At 46.7% G+C, this 13028-nt stretch overlaps 4 protein-coding genes across 4 annotated transcripts; 1 reads left to right on the forward strand and 3 right to left on the reverse strand.

Moving 5' to 3' along the window:
* Positions 1-45: 45 nt before the first annotated feature.
* Positions 46-1480, reverse strand: HOO65_090166 (putative 2-dehydropantoate 2-reductase 1; the record flags this gene model as incomplete). Its single annotated transcript, XM_071004527.1, has 2 exons — positions 46-1322; positions 1390-1480. 2 exons carry the CDS (start codon positions 1478-1480, stop codon positions 46-48), a joined length of 1368 nt encoding a protein of 455 aa, XP_070856052.1.
* An 813-nt stretch (positions 1481-2293) lies between these two features.
* HOO65_090167 (Exosome complex protein.07) lies at positions 2294-3193 on the forward strand (the record flags this gene model as incomplete). The annotated part of the gene is made up of 3 exons (XM_071004584.1): positions 2294-2471; positions 2579-2775; positions 2900-3193. The coding sequence occupies 3 exons, from the start codon at positions 2294-2296 to the stop codon at positions 3191-3193; spliced, it is 669 nt and encodes a 222-aa protein (XP_070856053.1).
* A 1229-nt stretch (positions 3194-4422) lies between these two features.
* HOO65_090168 (putative acyl transferase acyl hydrolase lysophospholipase) lies at positions 4423-8190 on the reverse strand (the record flags this gene model as incomplete). The annotated part of the gene is made up of 5 exons (XM_071004432.1): positions 4423-6881; positions 6947-7533; positions 7598-7888; positions 7946-8084; positions 8133-8190. 5 exons carry the CDS (start codon positions 8188-8190, stop codon positions 4423-4425), a joined length of 3534 nt encoding a protein of 1177 aa, XP_070856054.1.
* A 3772-nt stretch (positions 8191-11962) lies between these two features.
* On the reverse strand, positions 11963-12910 carry HOO65_090169 (uncharacterized protein; the record flags this gene model as incomplete). The annotated part of the gene is made up of 1 exon (XM_071001615.1): positions 11963-12910. The coding sequence occupies one exon, from the start codon at positions 12908-12910 to the stop codon at positions 11963-11965; it is 948 nt and encodes a 315-aa protein (XP_070856055.1).
* Between the last annotated feature and the right edge of the window lie 118 nt (positions 12911-13028).

Here is a 13028-nt window from a genome sequence, read left to right on the forward strand (position 1 = left end):
TTCCCGACCAGTTTATTATGCGCTGTTGACTCTTCCCCATTCCAATTACACCAAATAGTTAGGACGTGACGTCACCTCAAATGGGATGATCATGTCTGTCACGCGCTTGATGTGGTAATGCTTGGCCTTGACCATGGAAATGGCTAGTTCATTGGCAGGACAGCGAATACCAATTTCGCGGGCTCTACGCACGAAATAACCATTTATGAAGTCAATGTCAGTGGGTAGGCCACGACGCACCTGCAGGACCATTTTGCTAGTGGCACCACGACGGTTGCGCAACTTGCCGAAGCATTCTTTGCGTATACCCTCGCCTTGTACAAGAACGCGTAGTATAGGTGAATGGTGTAGCTCGGGTAGGTTGGCAATGACGACCTCAAGCTCGTTGATAAGGCTGTTGACCATGCGCGAGCCCCAGTTGTTGTGTGAAAGCTGGTTATAGCTGCAATCGAGTGCGACGCAAACAGGATCGATAACGGCGGCAAAAACAAGGTTGCTGAGCTTGGAAGCGAGCCAGCGGTCGTAAAAGGGCATGACAGCATTGAAGTTGGATGTGGCACGGAAGGCCTCGACCATGTCATTCTGCACGGTGCGGGGGTCTTGAGTGAGGCCTAGCGGTGGCACAGTGGTGGTTAACCGTGTGCGGAGACGCTTGAGCTTCTCAGGGTGATCGTGATCCCACATGAGACGGGAGTCGATTTGGCCGAGGATGTATGTGGGCCTCTTTTCCGGATCGATGAAAACTTTTTCGTCTAATCTCTCAGCGAAGCCAAGGCCATCGTCAATTAGACATATCGATGTATCTTTGGTAATACGATCGGCCAATGGTTGAAGGTTGTGGAAGCTCTCGACAGTCGAACCTGTCACTAACAGGTTCTTGATGGGACCGCCGTTGTCGTCAGCTGTGGCGGGTACGACGGGGGGATACTTGAGCTTCCGGGGCTTGACTTCAGTGAAGAGGGGCTGAGTCTTGATCTCGCAGACATCATCGTAGTGGTCCCGAAGATTTTTGGAAACAAAAACAGAAGTTTGTGTCGCTCCAAGAACGTGTAGGTCGCTGCCGCGGGATTTGGTGGCTATGACAGGAGGTATTGAGCCAGGAAGGGCGGGTGGTAAAACGATATCAGCACTGGCACTGGTATTGATACCGTTGTTTGGATACGTATTTGTGGTGGTGATAGGATTACTGCTAGTCTTGTTGGCGTGTTCTGGAATATCTGCTTCAGCGTGTGTCTCCGTAGCAGCTGAAGGTCTGTTTTCCTCTTCTTTTATAACATTGTCATCTTTTCGGACAGGCTCAATTGAGTATTTCCTAACAGAGCCTGGTAATAACAGCCCGTAGTGGTTGTGATGGCAATGGCTTGCTAACCAGGGAGCCCTCGTTAATACGCAGACAGAGTCGGGAGCAGTAGACCGTGGTGAGGTCGGTAACGGGGTTGAGAGAGAAGAAAGGGAGGCTGGCTTTGAGTGGTACTGGCATCGTGTATTTTGAGCTGCGGAGCGAATGATGTTGTTGTAGTTACAAATGGCCACCCGGCCTGCCGCTGTACTACCGGGGCTGCATTGTGGGCGGATGTGCGGTATTCGAGCCGTAGCTCGTGGAGAAAGTAAGCTGGCCAGAGTGACGGATTAATGGGGAGAGGGGGCTAAAGGAACGGAAGACCAATATAGAGTCGACAGAAAAGAAGTAGAGAAAGAGACGGAGAGACCCTTGCTCTAGGCCCTCGGCATTGTGTGGTGTACAGTATATATAGTACTTGTATTGAAGCGTAGTGGTTAGACTAACAAGAAAAGCAGGACTCAAGAAGAAAAAAAGAAAGATTGATTTTCTGCCAGGTGCTCACAGCTGTTATATTGATTGACAAGGCTGAAAGAGCAAGGCTGAAATAGGAAGCTATAGTGGGGTTAACGTCGTGCGAGGGCATGAAGGGAGAATTTGGAGAATTTGGAGAGTTTGGAGAATTTGAAAGTCTTTTTAGGCTGCGGGAGGGAAGTAATTCTTTGCCTTAGACCTGTCATTCGCCTTCCGCCCTTTGTTTTGGAGGCTCTCTTGCAAAAAAAGTAGGAAGCAGTTATTGTCCATTCATATAGTATGGTTGTCCTAGCCCCCACCTACTCACAAATGCATAAATCGGGGTCTGAGATAGTAGTAAATATGTATTCGGTTAGTTGCATATCATATCGATAACAAGGCGCCTAGCAATCGGGCTTGGTGATCTTTTTCTTTTTTTTTTAGACATCTTTCTCGTCATTTGCTCATTATCTAGCATCATAAACAAACATCGCTGAAGTCATGTCTGTTCGCGACATCACAAAAGACCTAAACAAGCTTGATAAGCAACTGGATGCGCTGGATGATGCGTTGAAGCCGCTACTCAAAGCCCTCAATGAGAGCGCCTCTAGTATGCTGCTGCTGGATCGCGCAAAGCTATTCACGCTGGCTAACTATGCCCTGGAGACTCTGATTTTTGGTAGAACATCCCCCCTCTTTTGCCTTGCGGCTATATACGCTAGAATAGCCAGTGCAGCCATGGCGAGAGTAGAGTTGCGGTCGCTAACACCACTTTCATACTTATAGCTGGTCTCCGGGTTGATGGCGCCGACGCCATGGACCACCCTGTATTTAAGACCGAGTTAATGAGAGTCAAGCAGTACTTTGCCAAGATCGAGGCCGTTGAAAAGCCAGCCGAAGCCGAAGCAGCGACATCTCAACAGCAACAACCGGCTGTCAGATTAAATACAGAAGCCGCGACACGGATGATCAAACACGGACTGGTATGCACATCTGGCTTCTTTAATGAGGCTCCAACAAAAACCCTAGAAACCCAATACTTGAGTCCGCAACGGTTGATACAGTGCCTCCACTAACAATCGTGTTCCCTCGTCTAATGACATGTAGTCTGATGATGCCGCACTAAAAACCAAGCTTGCGGAGCAGGTAGCCAAGGAAAAGGCCAAGGCTTTTATGCGTTCGCTTGGAAGTGCCAAGAGACCATTAACAAAAGACGACGAGCCCAGCGCAACTCCAGTAGCGGCAGCGACATCACAATCAACAAACTCGAAGACAATAGGTGATGGGGGCGAACTAAGCAGCGGCAGTGGCGCCAAGACGAAAAAGTCAAAGACTCGGAGTAATGAGGTATCACAGCAAGAGAGATCGACAACAGTAGCAAAGAGGAGGAAGCAAACGTAGATTTTTGTTGTTCGCAAGAGGGTTAGGAATGGGAATACGGGAATAGCGAACAAGGAGAGATGAGAAGAAGAGGAGAAGAGAGTTATATCCTTTCGTCTCTAATACGGAGTTATGGTATTGGGCATATTTGTTGTGCCATAATAATTCTAAACCCTGGTAAAAACGGGGTTTATGATGAATAATACTCTGAGCCTCTATTTACTTTGGCTTGGGGGGAATGGCATTTTCTCACTGGGGAAATGGTATGTATAGCCGTGCTTCCTTATACGTATGAAGTTAAACTAAATTCTGGCACTTATTTGGCAAACTTGTGTTTTCCTGTTGTGGCTGGCCGACAATGTGACGGCATAAGGGTGGCATCTAAAGCAGGTTGACAGTATCCTTGCGCTGGTCTTTGTTATTCAACTGTCCTTTGACTAGGCGAGCGAAAAATAGCATGGCCTACTAAGATCGTGGCTCTAATATCTGCCTAATCCGTTGAGGTTGGTGAATGGGGTGGTTAACGGTGTCTGGGCCCTAATGGTGGCCTTGCCGCCTTTAGCTGGAACTAAGCAAGTAGAAAGGGAAGCAAGCAACGGCGTTTGCTTGAAGTACGATTGCTCGAGCCAGATTCTGTGCACATTTACTAACTAATGTTGTGCTGGAAGACACTATGGCTGAGAATATCAAAAGGTGAGAAATTGAGGATCACACCTCGGCTCACTCCTGGGCGTGCTTGGATAGAATGGCGACACTGGATTCATTATGTTGACATTAAGCTTGAATACTGAACAAGGTACGATGGAATTTGGCATTGATATGTGATGTTTGATATTTGTGATTGCATTCACTACTAGACTCTAGTGTTGGGAGAAGTTTAATGGCAAGGGCAGCAAGGAATATGGCGCACAGGGGGTCATCTCCGTGCCATAGTTGCGAGCTGGACAATGTATACGTACTTGATGTATGATGCGTAAATCGCTGCAAAATACATAGGAAAATGGAAACAAAAAACGGGATAACAGCGGGGAAGGCTACTTTAACTTGACACATCTTGAGAAACACATCGATCTATGGGGCATTCTTGAAGTAAACTTTGCGACTATAATCGATACTGGGGGTTCGTGTGAAGGATTCCATCTAATTCAACAACATGATGAAGAAGCTTGATAGCAGGTTGAGGTTCGGATTGATATAATACGTTGCTGTGAGCAAATATTGGGATTCTGGGCGGTCATGATGGTCAGGCGCTAAACTTCTTCTTCCGTACGCTCAAGCATGGAAATGGCCCTGTCGATCTCATCATTATAAATATATGCCTCTGCAAGCTCCTCTTGGGATGCTATACGGCTAGGATGACCGGGTGCCAGAGTTTCTTCTCGTATTCTAACCACATGCTCAAGTATGGAAATGGCCTGCTGGATCTGACCATTACCACGGTATACCTCTCCAAGCGCATGTTGGGATGTCAGGCGGTCAGGATGACTAACTGCCAAAAACTTTTCTCGCACCCCCACCACATATTCAAGCATGGAAATGGCCTTGTCCATCTGACCATTATCACAGTGTGCATTTGCAAGATCATGCAGGGATGTCAGATAGCTAGGATGCTCAGCGACCAAATATTCTTCTCGCACTCTCACCACATGCTCAAGGATGGAAACGGCCTTTTCGGGCTGATCATTACCACAGTATGACACTGCAAGTGCATGTTGGGATGCTAGGCGGTCAGGATGACCGGGTGCCAGAGTTTCTTCTCGTATTCTAACCACATGCTCAAGCATGGCAATGGACTTCTTGATCTGACCATTATCACGGTATGCCACTGCAAGTGCACGTTGGGATGACAGGCAGCTAGGATGATCAGCGGCCAAAGATTCTTTTTGCACCCTCACCATATGCTCAAGCATGGAGATGGCCTTCTCGACCTGACCATTATCACAGTATGCATTTGCAAGATCATGCTGGGATTCCAGAAGGCTGGGATGACTAACCGCCAAAGATCCTTTCCGCACCCCCACCACATGCTCAAGGATGGAAACGGCCTTCTCGATCTGGCCATTATCACGGTAGGCATTTGCAAGATTATGTTGGGATTCTAGACGGCTAGGATGATCGGCTGCCAGAGTTTCTTCTCGCATCCTCACCACATGCTCGAGCATGGAAACGGCCTTCTCGATCTGGCCATTATCCCAGTAGGCATTTGCAAGATCATGTTGGCATACCAGGCGGTTATGATGACCAGCTGTCAAAGATTCTTCTTGTACCCCTAACACATATTCAAGCATGGAAATGGCCTCCTCCATCTGGCCATTATCATAGTATGCATTTGCAAGATCATGCAGGGATGTCAGATAGTCAGGATGATCAGCCGCCAAAGATTCTTCTCGCACCCCCACCACATGCTCAAGCATTCTCACAGCACCTTGAGAATCACCATCCCTGTCCAAACATCGCCCAACTTTGAATGTGAGCTCAGCCATGCTTCTGTCACTATGCCTTTCAAATTCAGCAACACGCAATGCATGAGACAGGTATTGGCCCCAAAGAAATCGATTTTCCAACTCATCACTTGGAAATATAGAAGTCATGTGATCAAGCACAGCCAGGCTATGCTCTTCTTCGTCCTCCAGACCCTTTGACCACAGTTGCGTCATCAAGTGCACCAGGCTATGCATATCAAACAGGTCGGCAGTCTTTTGTTTGCGGATAAAGCCGTATCTCAATAACATTCCAATGGCATCCACTGTTGCCTTTTTTTTGTCAGAGCCTGGCAGCATGCGTTGTGGGATGGCCTTTGAGTCGACTTTCGCGATAAATCGAAGTAAATTCACTGCATCCGGCGAGGCCTTTTGGATTTGTTGAAAAGCAATAACCCAAGTAGTGGCTACAGCACCCTGGGACTTGTCCAAGTGTACATCATCCAAATGAAAATGTTCCAGGAGTTCAATCTTCCCTCTGCCTGACTCTCTCAACAGCTCGAGATATTCGGCAATGGAGATCTGGTTGACGGCCATGTAATCCGCTGCTTGTGCGACTGCCAAAGGGAAATGGCATAGCTGGTTGAGAAGGTCATCGATCAGGGCTTGATGTTTGGTTGGTGGTTCATTGTTGGAGCCCTTCACACCACCACGCATCAAGATAGTCGCTAGTTCTTCTGAGGGCATTTCTTCTAGCTCAAGGGCATCGTTACGTCCAAGGGCTAACCAGGAGACCTCTTTTGATCTTGTGATATAAACAATCCTTCCCTTCTCGCTTTCTGGAAGAAAGCCAGTGATTCTATCCTCTTCGATGGGGGCATCAAAGAGACTAGTATCATCAACGTTGTCAATGATAAGAAGCCATTTTCCATCTTTCTTAGCTTCTAAGTAGTCCATGACAAGTATTCTTGGATCCTCACTATCGTCTGTTTTCAGATTCAGGTCTGTTTCCAGATTCAGATGCCCAGCGAGTGCCTTGCAGGAGTTGCGATATCCATCCATACTGGCAGCAGTAAGCCAAAAGACAGAGTAGCCAGTGTGTTTTACCTTCACAGCATACGCAAGCTTCAAGGCTACCTGGGTTTTGCCCATGCCACCTAGTCCTACAAGCGCAGCTTCTTGAAAGCCAGCCTGGTTGAAGAGTTTGTCGTTCAATTTGGAGAGGATTTCCGCGCGCCCGACAAAGTTCGGGTTTTCGTGGAACGGGATATAATCAACTGCTCCAGCGTCTATGAATCGAATGTTAGCTCAATACCTATAGCCGCAATCAAGCTTATTATTACGTCGCACTTACCATCTGGTCTCTCTGGCTGTCCTGAGTCTGTAGAAGAGCCATTTGTCAAGATTTTGGCGAATCTCTTGATATCGTTTTGTTTCTCGTCAAGGTAATTTTTGGCATGTGCTGCCGCCTTGGACGGGTCGAGCAAATCTGAAGAGGCGATTGCTCCCAGACCCCCGACAGCGTTAAACCGATAGTATATTCCATTTTCGTTGCAGTACTTTGTTTCGAGCTCATCTGCAACTCCTTTGGAGCTAGTTGAAATTGTCTTGAGAGCGTGCTCGACGGAGCTTCCTGTATCGCCAATCTCAATGACGTCACCAAGACCCATGCCAATGCTCAAGATCAGCTTTTCCTGGCGATCTGAAAGTGTAGCAGCCTCGTCGATGAGGACTTTGCATGGATTGCTGTGCCCAAAGCTACTATTCATGAATGCTTTTTTGTTTCGGCCTAGTTTTATAGGCCTGAAAAGGCCGACCATTGCAGATGTAGCTCTCCCCACCTCCCACACTTTGCATTCTGACCATCTGGCAGTGGTCTGGTAGGTTTTGAATAGCATTGGAAGGGCAGCGGCATCAGCCTTGGTCGTGGCTAGGACGACACTGTATGAGAAAATTGATGGGTTAGATTTATGCCGTAGCGAGTCTATAAAGAGCTAAAACTTACGTTTTGACGCATTTCTGATCGGTGAATTTTTGGTTTTCATGTTGGCATGTATCAGTTGTAGACTTGCCCGCCTTCCGTTCTTCAACGCATTTTGGGATGGGGCAATTCTCCCGGATAGCCTTTTTCATGGCGTTTTCCAATTTCATGGTTGAGATCTTTGTTGCTGAACTCAGATCGAGTCTTGGCGACAATGTTTCACTGGGAGTAAATGCTTCCTTGGCGATTTCCTTGTACGCCGCGATGCAATCACCAATTGGCATACGCAGTCGGCCAAGCATGATTGCAATTATACTATGGGAAGGCTGTTAATGACATTTCACAGATTCGCAAGAATAGCAAAGGCCTTACCCTCCAGTTCCTGTTCCACCAATGAGGTCGAAGCTGTCGCAGGGCTTGGGTACTTCGGGAAGGCCTTGGGCCTCCTGGATACTTTGCATGATTTTCTCGAGGATTAAGAGGCCAGATAGTCCACAGACACCGCCGTCATCTACGATTGTTAGCGATATGATATCAAGCAAAGATTGAGACGACATACCCAGAGAGAGGATCTTGAATGGCTGGTCATTCCCGCCTGGCTGCGTATTGGAGCTCATGTTTGTCTGGGGAGCTGAAAAAGGAGGGACTAGAAACTAGGGTTATATGGGATCAGCAAAGCAAATATGCAGTTGATCGCGAGATGAAGCTGGAAAATAGAGAGCAATAGAAGTATTGTGAAAGTGAAAAATAGGTTTTCCCGCTCAAGTGAAGGCGTGAGAAAATGAGAAAGAAGTAGTCGGAGTAAGACGAGATCATATGAATGTTAGAAAAGATGCTTGTTGATGCCTTAAATGTGTTTCGCTGCCCAACGCATATGAGGCTGGGAAAAATGCGCCGGACCTTTGCTTGACTTGACGAATGAAAAGCGACTGCATCATGGACTAAGCATGCAGGCAAGGTCGCAGCTGACAGACTACCGCTAATTCTCACCAAATAGACGCCGTGAACTACGCCAAAGAACGCACTGGGCTGCTTTTGGATGATTATGATGCTAATAGAGGAAAGTGAAATAAACGTAAGATTATCAGTGAATTAAAGCTGTCGGTCGAAAACTGTTGAATAGACCTAACACTGTTATTCTTTATTGACTCTATAAATCGCGAACTATTTTAACCTCAATTTCTAAATTACTTTTCCAGCTTTTCTAGCTTTTATACTTCTGTATATTTTCAGCCACAGTGGATAGGTCTGTGTGCACAATTGTCTGAGGGGTGCTTGTCAAAGCGCCACACAACAGTCACGTGCCTGAGGCAAGCTTGGAGCGCCACGCAACAAAAACAAAAAGCCCAAGTATAGAACTATAGCTCTGATTTTGCTTGCTTAAAACTCATCAAGCTGAGTGAGTATTCCTTAATTGGCTGACGGATCACGAAGTGCTCGGAGAAAAGGCATCATCAGACTTGAACAAAGACAGGAGGAGGCGCTAGGAAGCCGCTAGAGAACGTATAACGAACCTTAATTATCCTTGAATCGCTCTGTGCCCCAGCTTTTGTCATTTTGTGGGTTCTTAGCAATTAAGGTTTCACAGCTAACCCTAACCTACGTTAATTACTCATGATTCAAGGCCTAGACAGTCAACTAACTAACACTCGGGGCTAGGCAGGCATGCTGGAGCATGATCTTCAGATTCCTAGATAGACTGACTGCTTACCGTTTATGTCAGGGTAAAAACAAATGGCGATTATATGAGCCTCTTCCTGACATCGGCGGACGAGACAGAACACCGTCCATTGCTGTGGGCTGTGCACCCGCGTTTTTAGGAAGGCGGGAGACAATCCTACGAGAAATCGAGTGATTCCTATGTATTTGAGGGGGAGGAATTCTCTTGGGCCTTGGTCCTTGGTTTCCTTTTCTTTCTCTTCTCTCCTTGGAGTCTGTTAAATTAAAACGTCTTAGGGCATTCTTTCTGTGTTCAGCACCGACAACCGGTTAGCCGAGGATCTACCGAGCATGCGTAGATTCTCCAGCACTTGGGGCGTATAGCAATACCCTTGATGTCTTGCCATTATCAGAGCCTATGGACGCTACTTGAAGAGAATATTTGTGTATTGAAGGCTGACTGGGGTGAGGTTGGCATGATATAATTGATACGGACATGTATGTCAGTAACATGGAAGTAAGTATTCATACGAACTTTGCACCATGTTAAAGCAGGCTTGCAGGAGCTTCGGATATGATTCGGATAAGCTAATAAGACAACAAGACACTGTTCTTAGCATACATGAAAAGAAGAGTGACGTATGTGTGTAGTGAGTGAAACAGTATAGCGAGTGAAACAAAAATTCACCAACCTACACCTTCTCTCTTTGGTCAATTGAATCTCAACCATCCAGCATGGCACCGTCTAATTATGAGGGTAGAATGTTTCGATATTTGCGACGCAAAATCTTGGAAGTTTCTTATTCCTCGATGTAATCAGTTTTGGCACTGGAACAAGGATTGTCGCTTTCTAGACTTCAACACATGGTCTTGGACAAGGCCCTTTATGTCTTTATGCCTGGCACTAACCCTAACGTTTGGCCGAACTTGGTCAGGGGCAAAAATCCTAGTAACCCTGACTCACGATACCAACAAATGGGCCTTCTCGCCCTGTTGCTTCTGGGAGCAACGTTCCTTGACATAAACATGGAAAGACTGTGCTATTCCCTCCCAAAACGAAAATAATACGCTTTTGTTTGATGCGCCTCACCACCCAGAAACTTACTACTCACTCTGATAACCGACCAAGTACATCTTATCATCGGAAGTATCCTATAAAGTCGTGAGTGCACACGATCACTTCAAGCTTTCATCAATGTGCTTTTGAATGTCTTCGCTGCTTGTTTTCATGTAAGTTTCCGGAACGATTCGAATATGATGCAAGCTAGTACATTTCAACAGCCAGCAATGCACTTTCCTTGCACTTTCGCGGGTTTTCATACAAGAGGGGTTTCTGTTCACCTTATAAAGGAAGCAGACTCTGCTACGAGCTTGTGTTGGTTGGCGTGACGCGGGGGACCTTTTGGCATTTCCTGCTTAGAAGTGAGCGATCTATGGGTGAAATCAACACAGAAATGGAAAAGGTAGAGCTGCATTCAATGGTGAGAAGTTAGGTGCATGCACTCTCTATCTTGCTTAATTTGCGGTGCTCCCTTTACAGCGGGGGACAAGGCTAGCCTCTGAATGGCTACATTGGTTCCTTGCTATTATATATGGCTATTGGTCAATGTGGCTGCCACAGCCTGCAGAGTCTGTTCTATTGTAAGCAGCAAATCAAGTTTCGGTAGACAAGATGAGGGCGAGTGCACTGAAGGGCTCCTATAAGGGCTTGCTATCGGGGCGCAAGTATAGGTGATAAGGAATTCTCAGGTGTGTTAGTCCCCAACACAATGGATGTTACAAGGAGCTAAGATGACGGGATTCTGGCGAGTTTTGACGTACCTATTCGAAGGCTTAGAGTAAGCTCAATGTTTCCCCTCATATCATGTTTGAGCTTTGAGCATTACTTTGATTGAGACTAGGACCAAATGCGGACATAAGAAGATGTAGTAGGATTATGCTTACTGTTACAATCAAGACTCTTGAGCGCCTTTACAGAATCTGTTGGATTGTATCCTTAACAGTGGCGCGTTGGCTGCTGAGCGATTGGTCTGGTGGTGAGCTTTGGGAGTGAAGCGGCACGGTATACATTTACAAGATATAACAACCCTACTGCGTAAGGGAGTTACACATCAAAGAAAGACAGGGGACAACAACACTGAGGGGAATGTTTGTTGCAAGGGTAGCCGGTCTATGTGGTAGCTATAGTTGAGATGCTTATCCTGGCCTGGCAGAGAAATCACCCTACCCACCCTTAAAATGATAAGTTGATAGGCAGCAGGCATACTGCTTCCTGGCAAAGCAAAGTCAAATTCGTTAATGTCAGCGTTTGCAGTGTCCTGTAGCCATGCACTACGAGGTCAAAACTCATGTTTCTTGGACTTCTATCTCCAATAAATGTGTAGACGATTGTATAATATCGCATCACACAAAGAGTTCTACCAAGAACTCATGCAAATAATTAAGAGAACTACAGGCACAAACACTACTTCGATATGGAATAAGCTAGAAAGAGTCGCAAGGATGTTTCAGTTCACGAAAACGGCTTCCATTTCAGTAGTTGGTTGGCGGCAAACTGACAACCTGAAGGCCAGTGTCACGCTGAGTGAAGGTATGGGTAGCTTCCATGGCTAGCTTTTTACACATTTATCAGTGATTATATAGCTGAAATCAAGATAGCCTATTGCTAGTCGCACGAAGGCCATAATAAGGGCCGTACAAAGGGCCCTTTCTTCTTCAGCAACTGAAGCGTTAAACCTGTGGATGGGCTAACGGAGACTCGGGTCTTAAGGAGAACCAACGGGAGTTAGCCTCGTCATTCTCTTGCGAACCTTCAAAATCTATAGAGCCCTGATCAATCTCAGAGCCCTGGTCAACCTCAGAACCCCCACCAACATCAGATTCCCCAACAATGTTATAGCCCCCATGGCCCTCATGGCCCACAAAGGTATCAAAGCTCTCAGAGCCCCCAAGGTCCTCATGATCCACAGAGACGTCAGAGCTCTCGGAGCCGTCGGAGTCATCGGAAAATTCATTGTCCTGCTCTTCGGCAAACATAGTCTCTCTTTGATCCTGATCATCAAATGGCCACCCGGAATGAGCGGTAGAAATGGCATCGTCTGGTGATGCAAAAGCAAAATAAATGCAGTTGGTAAAGATAACAAGTTCCCGGTTGTCGTCGCTAGAATAAAGATAATGTCTCAGGTAAATCTTCTGGGGTAACTGGGTGGTGATCATCTGCATCAGTCGGTAGTACTTGGTGCGAACGATAGGATCCCATTCAAGGTCACTAGGAAGAATTTCCACCTCATCCAAACGATCAATGCCGCGATTCTCGTGGATATTAGCGATAGCCGCATTGGTTTCTTCGTCATCGATGACATCAAAGGTTATCCATCTCATATCCTCAGGCTCGAGGCCCTCCATTTCGCAGAGGGTGTTGTAGATTTGTGCCAGACTGAGCTTATCGTCATGTATAGGCTCCAGATCGTTGTTGGCAATGTAGATGGTGGCAGCCTTGGCTTCTGGGGTGAATCCAATGGTATTGACATAATCGCGGCCATCATAGAGGTGAGGCGAACGAATCATGTGTAGATGATCTATGGTTTTCAACTCGTAGCCGTGGTCCTCAATGAGACTGGTCTGGTAAAGACCAAGGAAGGACAAAACCGTTGATAGAAAAGAGAAAGGGGATTTCATGGTTCAGCTTGAGCAAGAATGAAAGGGCTGTAGAAGAAGAGTTTGAGGCAGAACCGCTTGGTATTGCGAGCTTGCTAACCAAAGCTTCTCGACTTCCGGACTTTGTGAGCACACCCGA

The sequence above is a fragment of the Ceratocystis lukuohia genome, assembly GCF_044167205.1.
Source record: "Ceratocystis lukuohia strain C4212 chromosome Unknown Supercontig9_pilon, whole genome shotgun sequence".
NCBI classification, from domain to species: Eukaryota; Fungi; Ascomycota; class Sordariomycetes; order Microascales; family Ceratocystidaceae; genus Ceratocystis; species Ceratocystis lukuohia.